The following is a 26,105-nucleotide window of genomic DNA, read 5'->3' on the forward strand; positions in this document are numbered from 1 at the left end:
CTCCCTCTCTCTCTGACCCTCCCCCATTCATGCTCTGTCTCTCTCTGTCTCAAAAATAAATAAACGTTAAAAATTTTTTAAACGTCACATCGAGGAATTCTCTTAAGGTTGGTTAAGTGGCAGATCTAATTTGGAAAACAGGACCGTGAATCAAAGTCTTTGCTTTGAACTGCCTAAATTGTCCCACAGTTTAGCTCAGTAGGAAACTCGGCAGGGCTTGGGTTCAAAGTCTTAGGATAAGAGAATCACCTTACCAGCATTGTCCTCGAGGTATCTGTCTTCATAAGGAGCTGTGAGGTCTCTGCATTAGACACCTACGGCCACCATTTCAGAATTTACAGAGAAGGTCAGATGCCTCCTCTTGAGAGCGGATGTTTGATTTTTAGCTTGGGTCATGCGGTAGCTAGTTGGAGATTCCTAAGTGAAGGATTTCTATTTTATCAGTATTAAAAAGAGTGAGATAGGGGCGCCTGGGTGGCTCAGTCGGTTAAGTGTCCGACTTCAACTCAGGTCACGATCTCGTGGTCTGTGGGTTCGAGCCCCGCATCGGGCTCTGGGCTGATGGCTCAGAGCCTGGAACCTGTTTCCGATTCTGTGTCTCCCTCTCTCTCTGCCCCTCCCCCGTTCATGCTCTGTCTCTCTCTGTCTCAAAAATAAATAAATGTTAAAAAAAAATTAAAAAAAATAAAATAAAATAAAATAAAAATAAAAAGAGTGAGATAGGGACAGGAATGAAAACAAAAACCGAAGAACAAACAAAGAAATAAAATGAACAATACAGGAAAGATCCATAGGCTTGTCGTAAGTAAGACTATGGCCTTATGGGAAATAGGGATTTCTTTCTGGGTTAGGGCAAGGTCTTCTGAAATTTCACCCTACAGAGAAAGCTATACTTTTTAATGTGTTCTTTAGTGTACTCCCACATGGAAGGAAAGGGTGCTATAATAGGAGTGATTTGACAGATGGATTCTGGGTTTGCTGGGGACTGAGTTTCACTTTTGAGGCCAGAATGAGCTTATATAGAAACTAACACTGCGAGAGGAAACAAATTTCTGGTGGGTAAAGTCCCCCATGGAAAGGAAGGTGTATGGGACCAGGTCCATGGTGGAAGTTGGTAAACGGGCCAAGTGTAACAAACAAACAAACAAACAAACAAAACGGTGAAGATTAAGTGGCCCTAATTGCCCACATGGAAAGCATGTGCCCCGATAATGGTAGCGGCTACTTTATTAGATAGGATGACTTCTGCAGCAATTAAGAAAATCGGGGGGGGGGGGGGGGGCACCTGGGCAGCTCAGTTAGTTAAGCCATCCAATTTTTTATTTCAGCTCAGGTCATGATTTCACGGTTCACGGGCTCAAGCCCCACATTGGGGGTCTGCACTGGGCATGGAGACTGCTTAAGATTCTCTCTCCCCCTCTCCCTCTGCCCCTCCCCTGCTCACGTGCACATGCTCTGTCTCTTGAAAAGAAGAGAAGAGAAAGAAGAGAAGAGAAGAGAAGAGAGAGAAGAGAAAGAAGAGAAGAGAAGAGAAGAGAAGAGAAGAAAAGAAAAGAAAAAAAGAAAAGAAAACCCAACTTGAAATGGCTTAAACAGCAAGCAAATTTTATTGATCACACAACAGGAAATCCCAATAAAGTATAGGGTAAATTCAACAGTTATTAATCTACCAGTTCAATGACATCATCAAGAGACCAGGTTTTATTCTTTTTACCTTTCTGCTCTATCTTACTGAGTATATCCACCTTGCCCTCATAATCGCAACATGGTTGCAACAATACCGGATAGGCTACCCAGATGCCAACAGCCAAGAGAATATATTTTGTAAAAATTTCCTAAGGTATCTTTTCTCTTGTCTCATCGGCAAAACAAAACAAAACAAAAAAGAGCGAAGTCATACACTTACCACATCAAGCACTAGTAAAGGAAATATGATTATTATGACTGCTTTACAGTAATAGCAATTTATTCTGGAGATGGAGTCTGGAGTGCCTTTTCTAAAACATGGGCAGCTGAATAAAACTGGTGTTCTGAAAGCAAGGAAGGCAACCAATAATGTTTATGCCAACACCAGTCAACTAGACTAATGGTTGCTGTGGGCAATGTGATTCCAGGGCTGCCAAATCATTTGATTACTTTTAAAAAGCTGGAACTCTGGATGTTTATGCAAGATCTCCCAATTTTTAAATATTGGCAATGCATTCAAAACATCTTAAAATACGTTATGACCAAAATCATCCCATCCAAATAAAACAACTCTGTAGTCCAGATATGTCCTGCAAACTACCAGTTTATAACCTCTGGTTTACGTTATGAATTTATGTAACTAAACTTTCTCTACTTAGAAAGCAAAGTTCACTTTAACCTTGCCAGTAACTGAATTATACAAATTTCTGGGAAAAAAAAATTAACTAATAAAGTTTTATTCACTTATAGTAAACTTCAAATGACATAGCTAACAAGGATTGCAATAAATGGTGTAGGAAAAAAGATGTTATATGAATCAGAGAATGTTTATATGATTTTGTTGTCAGCGTTCTAATTTGACAGGTTAATAGTCAAAACAATCAAGATGTTGCTAGTTATCTAATGATGAATATACAACGTTCTTCCATCCCTCTCAGTTTCCTGTAATTTACTCAGGGTTTTTATTTGTTTGTTTGCTGGCTTTAAGGAGAGGGTAAATTACTTCTTACTAAATGAGAAAATCAAGATACTCAAAATATTTGAGGAACTAGTAATCAATACAACAGTAAGAAGAGGGGGGTGTCTAGGAAAGTCATCTAATTAGACATGTCAGATTCATAGCTCTTTGTTTAGAATCATCTTCTTTCCCGTGAATATGGAGAACAGAAATCTTAAATTCATACAAAGATTCTCAAGAGTATGTCCTTCTAGAAAATTTTTGTTTAATCTCCTCAAAGTAGAACATGAATCAAGAAATGTTAACATACTCCCAGACCCTCTCCCATCCAGAAACAAAAAGAAAGAAAGAAGAAAGAAGAAAGAAGAAAAGAAAGAAAGAAAGAAAGAAAGAAAGAAAGAAAGAAAGAAAGAAAGAAAGAAGTGTTAACATCCTTGGGTATCAAGAGCAAATAATAAGGGGAAAGTAAGTACATTTCTCTTCCGTCCAGACTGTCCAGTCTTCTAAGTTGATTATTACCCACCACCTGCTTAGTTGCGGCTTCAGACCTTTGGGTTGGAAACCTGAAAAAGACAAGTTCTTAAATGATCAACTTATTCAAAAAATTAGATATTATATAACTTTTGAACTCTTAAGAAATTAAAATAAATTCTGTGTAGTCACACATCCTATTTTATAGATTATTTGATATATCACAGTGAAGGGGTGGAAACATGGGAAGGTAGGGAAAGAAAGTGAGAAAAACCTCACACTGGGATCCAAATATCCATCTGACTAATTAGTATAATATGAAGAAGGTGAGGGATCAACAGAAAACTTATGAGACACTGGATGATTATTCTATGAGAAATGTCCTCTATCTCACTTCCCTGGGATATATTTCTGAGAAAATGACGAATATTAGGATCATCATCCCTTTCCAGATAAAACCCTTCCATCTTCCTCTTGGGTTTGACCAAACTTAGAAGGAAGACATCTTAGGGGCGTCTGGGTGGCTCAGTCGGTTGGGCATCCGACTTCGGCTCAGGTCATGATCTCGCGGTCCATGAGTTCCAGCCCTGCGTCGGGCTCTGTGCTGACAGCTCAGAGCCTGGAGCCTGCTTCATATTCTGTCTCCCTCTCTCTGCCCTTCCCGCACTCATGCTTTGTCTCTCTCTCTCCCTGTCAAAAATAAATACACTTTTAAAAAAAATCTTTTAAAAATTTTTTTAAAAAAGAAGGAAGACATCTTAGCTCCTATCCTATAATCATACAAACACTGTTCTTAGCGAACATCTTCCAGGAAGACATGGTTAGAACTTCTCTCCTTCATAGTAGGAGTGTGACAAGATTACAACAGTTTGGCTATTGATCTCTTACCTTAGGTGTTGACGTTGTTTTATCCTTAAAAACAGTAGAGGGAAGCACTTTTGTGGCATACTATATTAGGGACAAAAATAATAGTAGGTCGTTAGAAAGGCTATGCATTTCCAATCTTCGGTATATTTATTTCCTAATTTAAATCATTCCTTACCTCCCCATCACTCATTTAAATTCTACCCAACTTTCAGGGTCGAGTTCAAATTCTAACCACATAGTCAATGGATCTTTTTCTTACTTTAAATTAATCTGACCCCATTCATTTTCCTTTTGACCACATTCTTCTCGTTCGTATGACTTGCTTTGGTGCAAAAAAATACACGAGGAATTAAATGCTCTATATGTATATGACTAGTTTACACACTAAGCATGTAAACTTTTTGAAAAAAAAATTTAGTTCTTTCTCATTTACCCACAACAGAGTACCAAGTATGAAGAAACAATGTGCTCAGTAATTACTCAAGTGAATGACTCCTACTTTTTACTTCGTAGTGCCTGACTTTTATTGCAGGTTTGCCTACATATGGTCTGTTTTTTATTTTTTATTTTTTTATTATTTTTTATTATTTTTTATTATTTTTTATTATTTTTTTAACATTTATTTATTTTTGAGACAGAGAGAGACAGAGCATGAACAGGGGAGGGGCAGAGAGAGCGGGAGACACAGAATCCTAAACAGGCTCCAGGCTCTGAGCTGTCAGCCCAGAGCCTGATGCGGGGCTTGAACCCACAAATCGCGAGATCATGACCTGAGCCGAAGCCGGACGCCCAACCGACTGAGCCACCCAGGTGCCCCTGGTCTGTTTTTTAATATCCTATCTTCCACAGACAATTGTGGCTAATATAGGGCTTATTCTGTCTATATCATATTAAAAAGTAAAACATAATTTATAATAAAATTTTATATTCTCCAAAGTAAGCGTCTAGAAACTATCCTTTGAAGGACACTGTTTACCTCCTGTAGCAGAACTAGTCATCATTTCTTGATGATTATGTAACAGTAAAATTATTTTTAACGTATGGGGGGTGGGAGGGAGGGGAGGGGAGGGGATGGGCATTGAAGAGGGCATCTTTTGGGATGAGCACTGGGTGTTGCATGGAAACTAATTTGACAATAAATTTCATATAATAAAACAAATTTTTAAATAAAATAAAAGAATTATTTTTAACAACAAAAAATTAATACCCATACTAATTTATAGATAGTAAGTAGGCCTTGCTTTCTCAGATATACCTGTGTGCTACAATACTTCAGGTTGTCCTAGGGAGCACATATCCTGAGAAAGAATCTATAGATTTACAGACGCCATTCAAATCCAGCCCAGATGACATTTAAGGAGTCACTAGTGACTACCTGATACTTACAAGGAAAGAGGAAGTGGACACAGTTGTAGGTATTGGGGGCGGTGGAAAATCTGGCTTCGTAATTAGCTAGTGAAAAGGTAAAAGAAATAAAATAAAATAAAAAATAATGCCAAGATGGGGCCTTGAAAAGAGATGTGCTGAATGGAAAGGCTTCAATCATTTGTAGACAGGGTGAACTCATGATCCTGCCCATGAAAATCGTCTACAGCTGTAAGTTCAAGTGCTTTCATTTAGGTATGCACGTGCGATTGAGAAATAAGCTCAGCGCCAGTAGACAGACCATGAAGACGGCACTCTATACAGCAGATTTCTACTCTTCTCGTATTATTAAGTTACCAACTTTTCCGACCGCCATAATTCAGGTTCAGAGGTTAAACGTAGGAATGTAGTGGAATAGCCCACCTTCTCACATTTTGCATTTTCAAAAAGTTTTGCAGGAAAATCTAGCTTTCATATAAATATACGCACAGATTTTCACATTCTTCTAAGGAAACAATGGGCTATCGTGGGTTATGTCTCTTGCTAGTATTTCCCTGCGATTAGATTGGAAGCGAGATTTAAGAGAGGTTGCTAACTCACAAAAGAAGCTGGAGGCTCAGTGCCCTCTACTGGAAGATCAGGTGTATGGAGCTTCATCTGAGTCATCTAAAAATAATAATAATAATAATAATATCTTAAAATGAAATGATCGGTTTCCTAAGTTCAACTTCCAAATAAGCAGTCCTCTCAAGACACGGGAGATCAGAAACTGAGATGACACAAGAGACCAGACAGGAAATCACAGTGGCCCCGCTGCTGCATTCTGCTGTAACCAGAGCTGTTAGAGACAGGTAAGTTTCCATTAAACATCACGGCCAATGGCATTGCCATTAACCAACCTCTGCCTGAATTTCTAAACTTGCAAGACACAGCCAGGGCTTTAAGGGTTATACATATTATATATGCTGTCATGGAACTATACATATCGTTGTCTTTATTGGGACATTTGCAAAAGGGAAAGGGTCCACCTACAGTCAGTGTGTGTGGGCGGGGGGGAGAGAGAGAGAGAGAGATCTGGAGTCTGCCCTCCTTGTTCTCTTTACCTCTTTGCATTTGTGAACTTCAGCAAGGAGCCTCTGCATTTTGGGAAGACTCTTTGGGATTTAAAACAAAGGCAAAGGAGAAATTTCTGAATGTGTAGTTACGGAGCCCCAAATTCTTACTATATACTAACCGGCGGACTGGATTTGGAAAACGCCGCTGAGTAGGAACGATAGAAGAGACAATGAGAGAATCATGAACCGGGGCCCAAGGCAAACACAGTACCAACTATGGTTCACCTCTTGGGGTCGTACAGCCTTCTCCGTCTGTGGGTTCTTCTTCTGTTTGCGAGGCCTGGTACCAGTGGTAGATGCTGGCCTGTATATGAAAGCATATCGTATACATTGACTTAGCAGTTCCTTCACCATGATGAGGACATTCAAGAGAAGTTTGCCAATTTCCTTTGCCTGTTGCATCATCTTTGGTCATTGACTGGCCTTTCTTCTGTTCTCTAGGACATTCTTAAGGTTTCCTTGTCCTGGAATTCATAATCACCACCACGAATTTTCTTTGTGATTCTCTACAGAGCCCTGAATTCCTAATAACGCTGGCACTGAATCAACGGTTGTAAAAATTATGTTATTTCATTAATGAGTTAGTCACTCAATATTTAGGAAAACCCATTACATGTGAGTAAGCCGGTGTTTTAAAAATGCTAGAAAGACGCTACAGTGTCAAGACCGTGTTTGAAAGACGAGGCAATCTAGGTGGAAATCCAGATTCCACCGATTTACTTTGTAAAACTTTGAACATATTTTTAGCCTCTCTGAACGTTTGCTTCCACTTTAGGACAAGTGTAAAGTGCCTGGCTTTGCAAGAGTGTTGTAAGAATTAATATACGATACCTTTTCATCTATAAAATGGCTTTAACAGTTAGTACTTCACAACCTTCTTGTGAAGATTAGAGATAATGAATGCAAAAAGACTTAGCACAGCACGTGTCATAAGCTAGCGACCGATAAGTGTTACACATTATATTCCTACAATGGGTGTAAAATCCTTAATGATGAGAGTTAGAATAACTCTATTAATTATATTATTAATTATATTTATTAATTATAAATACAGTGATCAACACAAAAAGACATGTCTTACTGTGCAGGATTTCCCAGTAAAACTGACCCCCAGCATCTGGTCCAAGAAAAAAATGCATCTGGACTCATTTCAGAGTATTCGAAGGGAACCCTAATTAACTTTGAGAAATTTGGGTCAGCTCCTTAAATTTAAAATAAATTAGAGGCCAAAAAGTCCCCAAAGCAAGATAGAAGGCTACCTCTGGGCTTTCTTCTGCTTTCGTCTGGGGCTTTGGTGCCAGATCACTATAGCAACCACCACAAATATGACAGCCACGGGGAACAGCACCCCGACCACAATGGAGAAGTCTGCAACAAAAAGAAGCAGAGCTGGTGAGGGCATGAGAAATTCACAAATATGCATCACTCTAGTCCTTATTTCTTTTCTCATCGCAAATTCCACCTCCCGTTTCCCACCCCCCCACCCCCGTCCAAAACACGCATTCCCTAGAAAATCTCTAATAGTCAATAAAATAAAAATGCATTTTGATCTTGAGTGTTGTAATGTTATGCAGATAGAGAAAGTAAAGGGGAAATCCATATTGTACTAAACATTGCATATGAGGGAAGTCAGGCATCATGCTGCTGAGAATTCTTAGAAGGCACGACGTCTGTAACCTCTGGAAAGTGTAGGGCTGGGAGAGGAGAGGAGATACGAAGTCAGGAGATGGAAGAAAAGGAGTGGCACACTTTTCACACTCAGCCTTGGAATCAGAGAAAAAGAAACGGAAGGCTTGAGATCATATTCCTGTCGGTAGCAAATAAGGAGTGAAGACACGAAGACCAGAATTGAGAGCGACACAAGCGAGTGTCTTACTGATGTTGGCTCCAGAGCAGAATGATTATGGACAGAAAAGAGATTATGTGACCCAGTGAACTGCGGCATGATTTGAACACGTTTCCTGGATCTAGATGGTGTTTCCTCTGTTTTAATTCCTGATCTAAGTAATGAAGGCAACTTCAATCTTTTGCTACCGCAGACATTAATTTCTCTTATAATAGTCAGAAGCTTCAGAGACCAGGAGGTACAAGTGAGAGGGGGCAATGCAAACAACTACTGCTTTCTTATTAGAGCTCAGCAAAGCAATAATAAGATTAAATTTTGCAGAAACGCGAGAAAAACTCCCAAGTGTGAACACGCATACGTGCAGAAGGAGGCAAATATGTCAGAAGCAGAATTTTAAGATAATGACACACATCTAATATTTTCCACCTTGCATAACAATTCCGAACAAAAAGGCCAAAGGAAATAAAATTCTGAAGGGTTTGTGTTGAATATGGTATAGATATATTCAGAATCAAAAAAAAAAAAAAAAAAGGACTGGCACTAACATGAAAATTGTAACTATTTTCGGAAGACTAACATGGCACCAGAAGAAATAAAGAGGAAATTGACTGCTTCACAAACACCCCTAATTTGAAAGGACAAGGTCTGCAGAGAAAGCTGGGGTATAAGACAGATGAGAAGTATAGTAATTGGAAGTAGGTATGTATTTGAAGATGGAAATAATTGAAGAGAAAATACACTCTTCTGTTTCTGGTAATGGCGGTCTGGGAAATTCAGACTAACTCTCCCACTAAGAGCAACTAAGACATTTTTCCAAAAAAAAAAAAAAAAGTTGTTAAAGTTATGCAATATTTGAAAAAAAAATTGGGGAACGGGCATCTCACTGGCTCAGTTGGTTAAGTGTCCAACTCTGGTTCAGGTCATGATCTTGCAGTTCGTGAGTTCGAGCCCCGCGTTGGGTTCTGGGCTGACAGCTCAGAGCCTGGAGCCTGCTTCAGATTCTGTGTCTCCCTTTCTCTCTGCCCCTCCCTGTCTCGTGCTTTTCCTCTCTCTCAAAAATAAACAAACATTAAGAAAATTAAATTTAAAAAATAGGGGAAAATGACCTTGGAAAGATTAGTGAGAGGGCAGGAACCCAGAAAGACAGAAAGGAAAATGATCCTGGTCTTGGAAGTTCAGAAATGCAGGAAGGAATGAAAAGTAAATAAACCAAGCATGAACCCGAATTTAAACTATGGCCTTTGAGTGACAATTGTGTGTCATCGGTTGTGACAATGTACCACTCTGGTGGAGGATGTTGATTGTGAGGAAGGCTTTGCGTCAGGGAAGGATGGCGAGGCAGAAGGTATATGGGGATTTTCTACTTTCTGCTCAATTTTGCTGTAAACCCAAAACTTTTCTAAAAAGTAATGTCGATTTTTTACAACACCAAATAAAATGAATATTTTCATAATGGCCACTAAAATAATATAAAATAAATACATAATCTCTGAATTAATAAAAAGAAAAATGGAATGATTAAAATCCTCAGTAAGTCCATAAGAAAGCAAGGAAGAAGAGAAAAAGGAACGTAGAACAGGAGAACAAATAAATATCATATAATATGATTGTAGATTACACCCAAGTATATCAGTAGTTACCTTTAATTTAAATGGACTAAGTACCCCGGTTTAAAAATATATATCATAAGACTAAAATTTTAAGAATGTGTATATTTCCACACTTTTCAAAAACAAGAGACATATATAAAACACGATGCTTCAGAAAGAATGAAAGTACAAGTACGGAAAAATGTTATGCCAATGCAAAGGAGACCAACAGAAATTTGGTACAGCTATATTAGTCTTACTATAGAATTTAAAAAGCCTGAAGGGGTTCCTGGGTGTCTCAGTCAGCTAAGCGGCCGACTTCAGTTCAGGTCATGATCTCATGGCTTGTGAGTTCAAGCCCCTCCTCAGGCTCTGTGCTGACAGCTCAGAGCCTGGAGCCTGTTTTGGATTCTGTCGCCTTTTCTCTCTGCCCCTCCCCCTCTCGCACACTGTCCTCCTCTCTCTCAAAAAGAAGCAAACACTAAAAAAAAAAAACTTGTAAAAGAAGAAGACCGGAGATACACAGAAGCCTTGCATGCGGATTAAAGTGCCAATTCACTGAGAAGACATAACAATTCTAAACTTTTATGTAATAGTAGCGTGGTCACAAAATATATAAGCACTGGTAGAACAAGAAGTCATAACCAAATTCACAGTTATAGTGAGGGATTCTAAGACTCCTGGCTCAGTAACTGATAGCACAAACAAACAAGAAATCAGTAGGGATTGATACACGCACACACGGTGAACAAAGGTGGCCTCACAAACATAGAAAATGCTGCACAGAACAACTGTAGAATACATATTTTTGTGTGCACAGACAGAAGACTCACAAGTATGGGCACATGCCGAGCCACGCAGCAAGCAAGTCTCCACATATATCAACAGATTCTTACCCTGGTAGTTTCTCTGATCCTTATGGGATTATGTTAAGTATTAATTTAACAATACGTGGAAAGTCTGAATAAGCACACACATTAAGAAACATGTCTAAGCATTTCAAGGGCCAAAGAAGAGAGAAAATGGAAAACACAATATAATTTGAATCAAACGATAATGAAAATATCCTTTAGCAAATGGGCGACAACTAAGAGAGGTCTTAGAGAAAAATGTATGGATTTATAAACCTCAAAAAATGTATTGGAAAAGGGGGCTGAAAGTTAATGAACCAAATATCCCTTTCGAGAATTTATTTAAGACAAAATAAACTTAAGGAAAGGGACTGGAATAGGATAAATTACAGTATAAATTGAAATAGCAAGCAAAATGTAAAAAAAGGTAAACAAATAATAAAAAAATAATAACAATTGAAAATTTGTATTGGACGATATTTAAAAAGAGAAAAAACGATTCTACAGATTACATTGATAGAAAGAAAAGTGAGGGGGAGCCTGGGTGGCTCAGTCAGTTAAACATCCAACTCGCTTTTGGCTCAGGTCATGATCTCATGGTCCGTGGGTCCAACTCCACGTTGGGCTCTTTGCTGACAGTGTGGAGCCTTCTTGAGATTCTTTCTCTCCCCCTCTCTCTGCCCTTCCCCTGCTCACACTTGCTCATGCCCTCTCTCTCTCAAAATAAATAAATAAACTTAAAAAAAGTAAATGTGATGGCCAAATTAAATTTAGATAAAGCAGAAAAACTGTGTAGGAAACCATAATATAACAAAATTTATATATGAAGAAATTAAAAACCTGAAGGGTTTTATAACTACTAAAGAAATAGGCTCTTCTACTCTTACACAAGGTCTTCCAGAGAATATAAAAAATGAATATTTTCTAATTCATTTTCTATGCATAACATAACGTAACAACACCCACACTGAGCAAGTACAGTATAAAGAAATTACAGGACAGTATCACTCACGGACATAAAATAGCAAACATCATCCATCAATACTGTTTCTATGTTGAGTTTAGCCAAAGATTGCAAAGTTAAATACATGTTCACATATCAATCAATTTACTTTGAAATACTAGCTGAATAAAGGGGTAAGAAATCTCACCCAGTAAAGAAAGAAAATGTCTTTGATTTAATTCTCAGCAAAGTAGGAATAGAAGTGAATTTTCCTAATCTGAAGAAGATCTAAATATGTACAGAATACCTTCAGATACCGGGCAAAATACGGCAAGTCTTTGAGATCGGAAGAAAAACAAAGAAACTTTTTATCACTATTTCTATTCTGCATTGTACAGGAGGCTCTATTCAGTGAAGGAAAACAAATACAAGAAATTAAAATTGTAAAGATTAGAGAGATACGAACAAAGCTGTCATTTTCTGAAATAATATGATTATGTAGGAAATCTGCTAAAATTTACAGATAAATTACTAGAATTATTAAGAGAGGTAGTATAGGTGCTTGGCACAAAAATGAATATACAAAAATTAGTTGAATTTCTATATTCTAGTAATAGCTGAAAAATATTTTTCAAAAGAGCCCATTTAAAATATACAGTAAATGTTAAAAACTGAGAACAAACTGAGAGTTGATGGGGGGTGGGAGGGAGGGGAGGGTGGGTGATGGGTATTGAGGAGGGCACCTTTTGGGATGAGCACTGGGTGTTGTATGGAAACCAATTTGTCAATAAATTTCATATATTGAAAAAAATATATACAGTAAAACTTAAATTCCTAGAAACAAACCTAATAAAATATATGCAAAATTGTTGTGGTGAAGCTATCAAGTATTAGCTGGCAAAATTAAGAAAAACTAAATAAATGGATAGACATTTTGTCAATAGATTCGGAATTCAACAGCTTATATGTGCTCATTGTTCCCATAGAGACCACAGATGTGGTCTATGTTAAATGAAAATCCCAACAGGAATTGTGTGTGTAACTTCAGAATATATGTGAAAGTACAAAAAACTACTAACCAAATCATTCATAAAGAACAGAGTTAAAGGACCACCTAGATCAAAATTATTTCAAAGACCTGGTGGTAAAAGAGTGCCATACTAGTACACAGATAAATAGGACCACCAGAAAAGAACAGATATCCCAGAAAGACACATATATGAACACTTGCTTTATTAGGTAAGTGTCACTGTGGAGCCTTAGGGAAGGATGATCATATGAATGATGATGTGACAATCGGGCATCCATCTGGGACAAAAATGAAATTAAACATTTGCATCATACACAAAACAATTTCAGATAGAGACTTAAATTTGAAAAGAGAATAAAATAATGCTTTTTAGAAGACAATACACAGATATATATTCACAATTTCAGAGTAGGGAAAATTTCCTTTAAAAAGGACACACACACACACACACACACACACACACACAAAACAAAACTAACAATAAGGAAATGATGAAAAAATTGACTATACTGCATTAAAAACTTCTGATGATCACATAACACCGCAAAAAGCATAAGAAAACTCAGAAGGAGGGAAGTTACTTTTAACATATATAACTGAAAATAGTTTATATGAAAAATATAATATTAAAACATATACAAGTGAATAAAAAGGTGGGGAGAGACAACTCACTAGAAATACAAAAAGGCTTAAACAAATTCTTCACAGAAAATATAATCCAAATGGCCAAAAGATAAGGAAATGTTCTTTTATTATTCAGAGTGGTAGTAGTTACAGAAAGCAAAATTGAAAACCCAACATGCCGTCACAAAACCTTAGCCAAAGGGGCTAAAATTTGCTATCTGCCAATGGCAAATGGCTTAAAGGGCATAGAACAATAGGGACTTATACTCACTGCTGCTGGGAGTGTTAATTTGTACAACCACCCCGGAAACAATTTGGTATGAAATAGTTAAGATAAATAGATTTGAATGTGGGGTGCCTGGGTGGCGCAGCCAGTTAAGCCTCCGACCTTGGATTTCGGCTCCAGTCATCATCTCAAGGTTCATGAATTCGAGCTCCACATGGGCTCTGTGCTGATAACGCAGAGGCTGCTTGTGATTCTCTGTCTCTCTCTCTCTCTCTCTCTGCCCCTCCCCGACTTATCCTCTCTCAAAAATAAATAAGCATTTAAAAAACGGGACTTGAACGATAACATTTATGGAAATTTTTTTCAACATAGCTTTGAAGTATCCGTAAAAGCAGTAAGAAAGGAAATTGTCATATACATATACATATATATATATATAATTACACCAATACATGACAAAATTGTGATATTATGCACAATAGCAAAAATAAACTAATTTCAGATACATGTAAGAGCATGGATGATTTTGAAAACATGGTATAGAGGAAAGGGTTAACCTTCAGAAGGAGAGAGGACATTAGGACAGGTATGGGGCCAAGGGAGGAGATGTCTGGACTGCTGGCAATGCTCTGTTCCTTTGCCCAGATTGCATTGTATGAATACTCATTTTATAATTTATATTACATATATATATATGTTATAGTATAAATGTATATAAATAATATATGGAATGTATCTATTTATATGTTTTCTGTATAAATTTTACTGAAAAATGGCTTTAATTAAGTAAGCTTGAAAGCCCATGGTTATATATGGCCATACTATAGAGCAGGGATCTTAAACTTTTATGTGCCATAGATCATTTTGGAAATCTGATAAAACCTGTAAGCCCTTTCCCTGAATGTTTTTTTTATTAAAAAAAATTTTTTTAACGTTTATTTATTTTTGAGACAGAGAGACACAGAGCATGAACGGGGGAGGGGCAGAGAGAGAGGGAGACACAGAATCTGAAACAGACTCCGGGCTCTGAGCTGTCAGCACAGAGCCCAATGCAGGGCTCGAACTCATGGACCGTGAGATCATGACCTGAGCCGAAGTCGGATGCTCAACCGACTGAGCCACCCAGGCGCCCCTCCCTGAATGTTTTTAAATTCATTAATAAAATGTATAGCACTAAAAAGGAAGCCAATGATGTTGGAATACACTTGTCAAAATATTATAAAACAATCTGTGATATAGTTAAATATTTGCTTCTTTTTTTTTTTTTTTTAATTTTTTTTTTCAACGTTTATTTATTTTTGGGACGGAGAGAGACAGAGCATGAACAGGGGAGGGGCAGAGAGAGAGGGAGACACAGAATCGGAAACAGGCTCCAGGCTCTGAGCCATCAGCCCAGAGCCTGACGCGGGGCTCGAACTCACGGACCGCGAGATCGTGACCTGGCTGAAGTCGGACGCTTAACCGACTGCGCCACCCAGGCGCCCCTCTTCTTTTTAAGCCCTAAATTATAAGATCTAATGGTAGATTAATAACCACCATAATTTCAAACCAGAGATACATATATGTGATACTTAAAGATTCATGTAGCCATCAGCCCTCAACAGTTACAAAAAGAGCGAGATCATACCATGCATATTTTCAGATCACAACGCTATGAAACTTGAAATCAACCACAAGAAAAAGTTTGGAAAGCCCTCAAATACATGGAGGTTGAAGAATATTCTCCTAAAGAATGAATGGGTTAACCAGGAGACTAAAGAAGAAATAAAAAATACATGGAAGCAAATGAAAATGAAAATATGACAGTCCAAACCCTTTGGGATGCAGCAAAGACAATCCTAAGAAGAAAATACGTTGCAATTCAGGTCTATCTCAAGAAGCAAGAAAGGTCCCAAATATACAGTCTAACTTTACATCCAAAGGAGATAGAAAAGCAAATAAAGCCTAAAGCCAGCAGAAGAAGGGGAATAATAAAGATTAGAGCAGAAATAAATGATACAGAAACAAACAAACAGACAAAATACAGAACAGATCAATGAAACTAAGAGCTGGTTTTTTGAAAGAAGAAACAAAATTGATAAACCCCCTAGCCAGACTTATCAAAAGAGAGAGAGGGAGAGACAGAGAGAGAGAGAGAGAGAGAGAGAGAGAGAACCCAAACAGATAAAATAACAAATGAAAGAAGAGAGATCAGAACCAACACCACAGAAATACAAACAATTTTAAGAGAATACTATGAAAAATTATACGCCAACAAACTGGGCAATCTGGAACAAATGGACCAATTCTTAGGGACCCATGCACTACCAAAACTGAAACAGGAAGAAATAGAAAATTTGAAAAGATACATAACCAGCAAAGAAATTGAATAAGTTACCAAAAATCTCTCAACAAACAAAGGTCCTGGGCCAGATGGCTTCCTACGGGAATTCTACCAGACATTTAAAGCAGAGTTAATACCTATTCTTTTCAAACTGACCCCCAAAAATAGAAATGGAAAGAAAGCTTCCCACCTCATTCTACGAAGCCAACATTACCTTGATTTTAAAACTAAACAAAGACCACCCCTGAAAAGGAAAATTACAGGCCAATATTCCTGGCAAAACTGGATGCAAAAATTCTCCACAAGATACTAGCAAATTGAATTCAACAGTGCATTGAAAGAATGATTCACCACAATCAAGTGGAATTTATTCCTGGGCTGCAGGTCTGGTTCAGTATTCACAAATCAACCAATGTGACATACCACATTGTAAAAAGAAAGGATAAAAAGTATATGAGCCTCTCAATGGATGCAGAAAAAGCATTTGACAAAATACAGCATCCTTTCTTGATAAAAAACCTCAAGAAAGTAGGGATAGAAGGAACATAATTCAAAATCATAAAGGCCATATACAAAAGACTCACAGATAATATCATCCTCAATGGGGAAAAACCAAGAGCTTCCCCTCTAAGGTCAGGAACACAACAGGGATGTTCACTGTCACCACTGTTATTCAGCATAGTGTTGGAAGTCCTAGCCTCATCAATCAGAAAACAAAAAGAAATAAAAGGCATCCAAATCGGCAAGGAGGAAGTCAAATTTTCACTTTTCATAGATGACATGACACTATGGAAAACCCAAAAGGCTTCACCAAAAAACTGCTAGAACCGATCCATCAATTCAGCAAATTCATAGAATATAAAACAATGTACAGAATTTGGTTGCATTTCTATACACCAATAATGAAGCAGCAGAATGAGAAATCAAGAAATCGATCCTATTTATAATTGCACCATAACCCATAAAATACCTAGGAATAAACCTAACCAAAGAGGTAAAAGCTCTGTACACTGAACACTTGAGAAAGCTTCTGAAAGAAATTGAAGAAGACGCACACAAAAAAGGAAAAACATTCCATGCTTATGGGTTAGAAGACCAAATATTACTAAAATGTCTATACTACCCAAAACAATCTACACATGCAGTGCATTCCCTATCCAAATAACACCGGCATTTTTCATAGAGTTAGAACAAACAATTCTAAAATTTGTATGGAACCAGAAAATACTCCAAATAGCTAAAGTAACGTTGAAAAAGAAAATCAAAGCTAGAGGCATGAAAATTCTGGACTTCAAGCTATATTACAAAGCTGTAATCTTAAGATAGTATGGTACTGGCACAAAAATGGACAGAAATCAATGGAACAGAATACAGAACCCAGAAACGGACCCATACATGCATGGCCAATTCATCTTCAACAAAACAGGAAAGAATACCCAGTGGAAAAAAGACAGTCTCTTCAGCAAATGGTATTAGGAAAACTGGGCAGTGACATGCAGAAGAATGAACCTGGACCAACTTTCTCATACGATACACAAAAATAAATTCAAAATGGATGGAAAACCTAAATGTGAGACAGGATCAAAATCCTACAGGAGAATGTAGGCAGCAACCTCTTTGACCACAGCAACTTCTTACTAGACAAGTCTCTGCAGGCAAGGGAAACAAAAGCAAAAATGAACTATTGGGACCTCCTCAAGATAAAAAGCTTCTGCACAGCTAAGGAAACAATCAACAAAACCGAAAGGCAACCGACAGAATGGGAGAAGGTATTTGCAAATGACATATTGGATAAAGGATTAGTAGCCAAGATCTATAAAAAAACTTATCCAACTCAACACCCAAAAAAACAAATAACCCAGTGAAGAAATGGGCAGAAGACATGAACAGACACATCTCCAAAGAAGACATCCAGATGGCTAACAGACACATGCTCAACATCACTCATCATCAGGGAAATCCCGATGTTTATAGCTGCACTGTCAGCTATAGACAAATTATGGATAGAGCCAAAATGTCCATCACCTGATGAATGTATAAAGAAGATGTGATATATATATATATATATATATATATATATATATATATATGTGTGTGTGTGTGTGTGTGTATGTGTGTGTGTGTATGTATATATATATATATATATATATGCATATATATACACAACAGAATATTGCTTGGTGATCAAAAAATAATGAAATAACACGGATGGAACTAGAGTGTATTATGCTAAGCGAAATAAATCAGTCAGAGAAAGACAAATCTCATATGATTTCACTCATATGTGAAATTTAAGGAACACAACAGATGAACATAAGGGAAGGAAAGGGAAAAATAAGATAAAAACAGAGAGGGAGGCAAACCATAAGAGACTCTTAACAATAGAGCACAAGTTGAGGGTTGCTGGAGGGAGGTGGTGGGGGGATGGGCTAGATGGGTGATGGGCGTTAAGGAGGGCACTTGTTGGGATGAGCCCTGGGTGTTATATGTAAGTGATGAATCACTGGGTTCTACTCCTGAAACCAACACTATACTGTATGTTAACTACAATTTAAATAAATTTTTAAAAAATAAAGATTTATGCAGCAACCACAATGTGATATAAAAATATATATGATTTGTATGGGTGACAAAGTCATGGGAACTACTAATACCATGGTGGTTTGTTGCCTTACAACCCTGTAATCGTAGAAAATTCTGAATTCTAGTTAGAATTTAATAAAAACAGAAATGTAATTTTTTTCATTCAGGTTGAGATGTGAAGCCTGGATATCACGAAAACTATCCACCGAGGTCTGTCCTTTTGGAGACAGGACACTTTCCTGAATTAGAGGACTTTCACCAGTCTGGTGGAGGCTTTCCTTGACGGTTGGGTCAGAGGTAGTACCAGAAATGGAAACAAAAACAAAACAAAAAGAAAACCTAACGGATGAAGTTGAATCTTGACACAAGATTAACAAGGAGCATAAGTGATTCGGAGAAAAACGTCCCCAGTTGTATCATGAACCACTCCAGCTGCCTCCTTGATTCCCTTAAGATATAAATTTGATGTAGTATAATGTATCTTTGCATCACCAGTCCTTGGATTTAAAGTTTTCAAGAAATACTTTAACAATGTGTGTTGGAGTTTATTCTCCTTTATTGGATGGTATGCAATTGAGGGGAAAAAAGCATAAAAATATAAAAAAAGATTAGGTTTAAAATAATATGCAGAGGTAGAATACATATAGAATCTATGCTTTCAGAAATAAAAGCTATAAAGAGTCAAAGTAAATTTAGGGTGGCATCTGCTTGGTCTTCTGAACAAAATGACAACAGATTATAAAAAAAGAAGACATGAAATGAGAAGATAATAGAATGATATGAAAGTGGTTTAAGGAGGGGTGCCTGGGTGGCTCAGTCTGTTCAACATCTGACTAAGGCTCAGGTCATGATCTCACGGTTCGTGAGTTTGAGCCCCATGTTGGGCTCTGTGCTGACAGCTCAGTGCCCGGAGCCTGCTTTGGATTCTGTGTCTCCCTCTCTCTCTGTTCCTCCTCTGCTGTGCTCTCTTTCTCTTTCTCTCTCAAAAATAAAGATTTTTAAAAAAAAGTGCTTTAAGGAAACTCAAAAATGTCACTGAATATTTTAAAATGTCACTACAACTAAAAAAATATATAATAAAATGTCATTATAACTAATAAATAGGAGTCTTAACATTGCCAAAAATCCACTGTATTTTACAGAAAATAATTTTGAAAGACTTTCCCAAAAATAACAGGCAATAGACAATGCCAAAAAAAAAAAAAGATGATAAGGCCACCTAGTCAAGATACTTGATACAAATAATTTATATTTCTGAATTAGAAACCAAAGAAGTGGAACAGAATCCATTTTAAAATCTGTAATAATAGACACATTCCTGGAACTGAAGAATCAAATCCTCACTTTGAAAGACCTCACTGTCAAACAATCGAAATAATAAAAAGAAAACATTACCCAGGCATAACATGATGACTGGTTTTCATTAAGTAGCAATTCTAAAAACATTTAAGAGAAAAGAAACATTATTGTTAAGGGGTTATTTAACGACACCAACAAACAAAATAAGGGTAGCCTCAGGTTTTGAACTTTGAATATCAGTATCTACTTCTCAAGAGTCATGAAGTTAAAACTGTGAGTTAAAAAAATCTAATCCAATCCTATCCGCTATTCATGTTTTCTACTTAGCAACAGAGTTAAATCCTTAAAAATGTTAAGTTTCATGTAAAAAGAAAGAAGAAATTACTAATGGAAGTGATTTAGCCAAATCACTTGAAACAAAGTTCAACATGAGGGAAGTCATAGTTTAAAAGGATTTTTAGGGGATTTAGGTGGACAGAAACAAAGTAAATTATAGCTCAGAAGCATCAGAATTATATATATATATATATATATATATATATATATATATATATATATATTAAAGCATATATATAATTAAGCATCAGAAGTAAATGCTATTCTTTCTTGAGAAGTCTGGCAAAGAACCAGTAATTGTTTTTAATTTTTTTTTTAACTTTACATTTATTTAATTTTGAAAGACAGAGTGAGACAGGGCACAAGTGGTAGACAGGCAGAGAGAAAAGGAGACACAGAATCTGAAGCAGGCTCCAGGCTCTGAGCAAGCGTTCAGCACAGAGCCCGATGCGGGGCTTGAACCCATGAACCATGAGATCATGACCTGAGCCACAGTCAGACACTTAACCAACTGAGGCACCCAGGCACCCCAGAACCAACAATTGTTTTTTAAAATAGCCCAAGCGTCAGAAGTAGATGCCATTTTTTTCTTGGGAAGCCAACAGAGAATCTGAACTTGGGACAGATGGTTTGGTCAGGCCCATCCCCACCTGCACCCCCATCCCTTGTGTATGCAGAATAATAGTGGGCTATGCCTCTGGGCAAAGACTCAAGAACTGCTCTCTAGAAGCAATGGGGGATTCAAAAGCCTGAGGAACAGAATGGAGGCTAACTGCAGATGCCCACAGTAGATGAGACAGAAAAGGGAGGATCGAGGAAAGAGCGTGGAGGAAAAGCAACTCTCTCGGGAAGTAAATACAGTGAAGAGCTCTCTCCTGGGCCAAGTACTCTTCACCATGGCGACTGGAGGTGAGGATTCCCCACCCTGGCTGCTTACCACTCCGAAGTCCTAGAGGGAGGTCTCTATCTACCAATAGAGCTCACATCCAGATGTCCCATCCAGAGAGGTATCAGGAGGTACAACAAGCACAAAAACATACAAAGAAAACCCATGCAAGCTAATTCGAGTCAGCCTAATCCCACCTTCAACAAGGGTCCCATATTCTGAAGAAAAAAAAAAACAGCACAGGGAAATAAGAGACAGGGTGAAAGACAAATCAATCAAACTCAAAAGAAACAGAGATGATTCAAGGGACAGCAGTGAACCTACAAAAATAACTGAAGCCAGATTCTTAGAGAGTTTTATGAGGATTCTATATCTATACATTAAGCCAAGCCCGCTATGAAAATAGAATAATCATAAAGCGAGAAAATGGGGGAAATTAAAATAAGATCGCAGCTCTAAAATTTGAGGAGATCTTTTCGTATGTCGAGCAGGAGCATAAGGACTAGAAAATATGATTGAAAAGTTGTTAGAAACCTTGAAGATTAATATTTTAGATTCAATATTTACGGAATGAGAATTCCAAGAGGAGAGAAAAAAAGGCGACGAAATCTAATGTACTACGAACTACAAGCTTGGAAGAGGAGAGCAAGACGCGTAATGTTACCTACGGAAGACCACTGTGGAGTCATCACAGTCAGGAGGGGCCCATCCTTCTTTGCACTGACACTGGAGCTCATGGTCACACACCTAGACAAGCAGTGATCCTGTCAGTTTCCACACTAGGCTGACCACCAACCCAAGGAGCCTGTTCCTCCATTCAGAAGAAGGACTAACCCCTGCTCTGCACCCTTGCAACTACCTCCGTAGTGTATGGATCCATCATGGGAATTTCAATACCAGATGCTTGGAAGAAAATTTTTTTCATCGCACCAAACTACTGAGCGGTTAGGCAGACTTAGTATCATTCAGCGCTGAAACGGTACTTTAGCATCGTCAGGACTGACCCGAACTTCCAAAAGATTCGGCGAGCTTGGGGAAACGTTTTCAAAACTTACGGCATGCCCTTTGCACTTGGAGGAGCAGTTGGTCGATTTGTAGGCTCTTTCGATATCCACACATTCTGCATTAATGCAAACCTGAAAGTGATGTGAAAAAAACACTGAGTTCACATCGAGCCCTGATGGCTTCAGTTCTGCAGGTTGCTCAGCCTTTGGAAGTTAGTCTTACATTATTAGCCACTACTATTGTTATAAAACTTGCCTTTTTAAAATTTTTTTAAAATTATTTTTTTTTTATTTTGAGAGAGAGAGAGAGAGAGAGAGAGAGAGAGACAGAGCACAAGTGGGGGAGGGACAGAGAGAGAGGGAGACCCAGAATCCCAAGCAGGCTCCAGGCTCCGAGCTATCAGTGCAGAACCCAACGCGGGGATCAAACCCACAAGCCCTGAGATCATGACCTGGGCCAAAGTCGAATGCTTAACCGACTCAGCTACCCAGGTGCCCCCAAACTGACCTTTTTATTAGGGAAATCACAACATTCTTTTGCAAATAAGAATACGGGATCTAGATAATATTTATTTTAAATATTTAGAAAGTTCTCTAGAGAATATTTCCTTATTTGACTTCATTCCTCATGGGTCATTCTGTTTATCTACCCCTTCAGTCCACTCCTGAGACAAATATTTAGCACTGAGCTAAGCATTGCACATGATACAAGGCACCCATTCCAAACAAAAACATTATGGAAAACATGTTAATATCATGTCATCTGGAATATTCAAACAATTATCATTTATCTAAAAATGAGTAGTATTTTTATTATTCTCTTTATTATTATCAGAATGGCTTATAATTTATTGAGACCCTACTGATTCGGGGGCAATAAAATTTACCTAGGTTTAATAACCTAGTACTAAGCACATAATAGTTGCTTGTTAAATAATACTGACGGGGTGAATGTAGGCATGCATAAAAGAATGGCGTAAGTATTGCTTTGAAAACTGTCCTCCGTGGAACAGGAGGAGGCCTTGAGTAGCAAACATCAAGACAAAAAAAACAAGACCAAAGAACGTTTTGATTAAAAGCTACACTTTCAACTTACCTTCCTGTGTCCACACTTAGTTCCATTAGCTACCATGCCTATTTCTGGACTGCTGTCGTCAGGATCGAACATTTTACAGGTCAGGAAAGTTACTATATGTCCTCTCCAGGGCAAATTATCTGACCCACCTTGGCAGAACAACTTCCCACACAGGGCATCGCTGAGGAAAAGCCAAAATTTGCTGCGGTTAAAATACCAGGATCCAAATTGCAGTTTTCCCCAAATGTAACACAGCTCCCTATCGGTATTTAATTAATGGCATTTCTCCCTAGAGCAGAGATTCCTAGTTCTCCTTTGTATCAAAGTTCCCCTTGTTCTTCCGTAATAGAACTAGTGAATAGTAACAAGAAACATTGCTACTCAAAAACAAAAAAACAAAACACAACAAAATCCTGATTTCCCAGGTTCTCGGGCAGCTAATTTTTGGCCAAGTGCCTAAGTTCCGGCCAACTGCAAGAAAGCAGAATCTTGCGTGCAAATTCTTGCAGGTGGCCTTACGTGAAAGAATATGTCTTATTCCTCATTTTTCCTCATTTTGGCTTATTGGAATGCAGTGGCTGGAGCTGGAGAAGCCATGACAGACCAAAAGAAACACTTGGGAATGAAGGTCATTTTCAAGATAAAGGAGAATGGACTTGTAACATCATGAAGGGCACACAGGGAGTCCGTTTCTATTTTGTTTCAGCTAAGGTACTTTTTTTTTTTTTTTTACTTAATTTATTTGGAGAGAGACAGAGACAGTGTAAATAGGGGAGGGGCAGAGAGAGAGAATCCCAAACAGGCTCTGTGCTGCCAGCACGGAGCCTGATGCGGGGCTCGAACCCACGAATCCAGAGATCATGACCTGAGCGGAAACCAAGAGTCGGACGCTTAACCGACTGAGCCACCCAGGTGCCCTAAGGTTACTTCTTATTTTCATGAATCGCGCTGAGGAATTCTCCCCACTGTAACTGTGTCTATCTAAGGCTGAGTCTTGGGTGACACGCCAAGGCATCATGTGTGGTTACTGGAAGAACTATCTCCCTGCAAATAAAGATGAAACAGCTCAGCACTCAGTAAAGCCATCCACTTACTGCCAAGGTGAGTAAAGTCGATGCCAATAAAATTGGAGCCAATTGCTTCATGCAGAATTCAGAGGAGGGCTCGGAAAAACTATTCTGAGAGTGACAGAATCAGATTCTTCTGATGCTTCTGGTAGCTGTGAGGAAATGTGACTGCGGAGTGGAGAAAGGCATACATTCTCTCCAAAACGGAGAAGGTGTTTTTCTGGAGTCACTTTATACAGAAGGCTCTAGAGCACAGAGAATTCCAGGCGTAGTCTCCACTACAGCCAATGACTACTCAGAAGTGACTAGGAGGTGGGGCCGTGGAAAGAATGATACGTTTGTGCCGCTAGTTGCGGAAATGACCCAGTGCTCATACAAACGGTTATACAGGACGATAGCGTGCGCACATGCTCATAGGGAAACGGCGCTACTCTGCTCTCTTTCGCACTCGCTACCTCACAAATCACACGTTGGTCCCCCCAAAACACATACACATTTCTTTTTACATAATTGCCTTCCCTTTTAAATCTGTCCCGATTTCTAATAAAGGAGAGACCACCCAGACCCCCAAGAGATGATACTATGTCCAAAATACAGTTTGGTACTATTTATCATCTAGAACAATTATTGTTTAATAGAAAAGCATTGAGAAATGTTAACCTTCTTCAGTCTCTTGCTATGCAGTACTTAGTGTGTGTAAAATCTGGAGCAGGTACTAAATTTAATCTGTGATAATTTGAATTTTAAAAGTCATCTTAAAACTGTGGAATTAAAAGATCTTATACAAAAATCTGAAGTCCTGGGGCACCTGGGTGGTTTAGCCAATTAAATGTCTGACTCTTGATCGCGGCTGAGGTCATGATCTCACAGCTTGTGAGTTTGAGCCTCACGTTGGGTCTGCACTGATAGCACGGAGCCTGCTTGTAAATCTCTCTCTCCCTCTTTTTCTGCCCCTCCCCCACTCACTCTCTTGCTCTTTCTTTCCAAGTAAATAAATAAACATCAAGAGAAATTTCAAGCCCATTGCTTGTGATATGCTAGAATTTTCCCCACCAGAATATCAATACAAAAAGTAAAACAAATTCTCCAGATGAACTGTCGATCTTTCCTTACTGTATTTTTTTTTCTTTCTGTAATACCATGGCAAGTTTTTTTTTCAATATACGAAATTTACTGTCAGATTGGTTTCCATACAACACCCAGGGCTCATCCCAAAAGGTGCCCTCCTCAATACCCGTCACCCACCCTCCCTTCCCTCCCTCTCCCCATCAACCCTCAGTTTGTTCTCAGTTTTTAAGAGTCTCTTATGCTTTACCATGGCAAGTTTAAATAAAACTATAAAAGCATTATATTGGTTATTCTTCTGAGTAGATAAATATCTCTACTCCTTGAATCATAATGAAAGACTTAGGTGGGAAAGCACCTAAGGAATATTGTTAAATCCACGTATAGATTTCCAGCCAGGCCCATTCACTGCTGCATGTTTCATCCAAACATTCACTCTATTTAAAAACGACTGTACTTGGGGCGCCTGGGTGGTGCAGTCGGTTAAGTGTCCAACTTCAGCCAGGTCACGATCTCGCAGACCGGGAGTTCGAGCCCCGCGTCAGGCTCTGGGCTGATGGCTCGGAGCCTGGAGCCTGTTTCGATTCTGTGTCTCCCTCTCTCTCTCTGCCCCTCCCCCATTCATGCTCTGTCTCTCTCTGTCCCAAAAATAAATAAACGTTGAAAAAAAAAATGTTTAAAAACGACTGTACTCGATGTCATCTGAAACCCCAGCCATGAGCGACTGGAAAAAAGAGATCATTTCTTATTTGTCTTTTTAACTCAGTCGGTAGCCTGAAACCCTAGCACATAATAGTCACCTAATGGATGCTTTCCAAATTCACTTTCTGTTTAACTGGAATGAATCAGAATGTGTGTCTGGAAGAGAGTGAGTCCCCTAGTCTGTGGAGCAGGAA

At 38.4% G+C, this 26,105-nt stretch overlaps 1 protein-coding gene across 4 annotated transcripts in view; it reads right to left on the reverse strand.

Annotated features, from left to right (window-relative positions):
- Nucleotides 1-1,578: 1,578 nt before the first annotated feature.
- Nucleotides 1,579-26,105, reverse strand: part of ADAM28 (ADAM metallopeptidase domain 28) — a 74,414-nt gene continuing 49,887 nt past the window's right edge. The window contains exons 16-25 of one of the 4 annotated variants that reach the window (XM_045055378.1): nt 23,099-23,258; nt 22,054-22,134; nt 21,667-21,745; nt 7,722-7,830; nt 6,688-6,766; nt 6,451-6,501; nt 5,948-6,013; nt 5,369-5,434; nt 4,004-4,063; nt 1,579-3,207 (exon numbers count right to left, since the gene is read on the reverse strand). In XM_045055378.1, the coding sequence (XP_044911313.1) occupies nt 3,187-3,207; nt 4,004-4,063; nt 5,369-5,434; nt 5,948-6,013; nt 6,451-6,501; nt 6,688-6,766; nt 7,722-7,830; nt 21,667-21,745; nt 22,054-22,134; nt 23,099-23,258 (772 nt within the window). In that variant the 3' untranslated portion in view covers nt 1,579-3,186. Of the gene's footprint in view, nt 3,208-4,003; nt 4,064-5,368; nt 5,435-5,947; nt 6,014-6,450; nt 6,502-6,687; nt 6,767-7,721; nt 7,831-21,662; nt 21,746-22,053; nt 22,135-23,098; nt 23,259-26,105 lie in introns of those variants that run through there. The other 3 variants (XM_006930633.5, XR_006596459.1, XR_006596460.1) reach the window with 3 other exon arrangements.

The sequence above is a fragment of the Felis catus genome, chromosome B1 (assembly GCF_018350175.1).
Source record: "Felis catus isolate Fca126 chromosome B1, F.catus_Fca126_mat1.0, whole genome shotgun sequence".
In the NCBI taxonomy this organism is placed as follows: Eukaryota; Metazoa; Chordata; class Mammalia; order Carnivora; family Felidae; genus Felis; species Felis catus.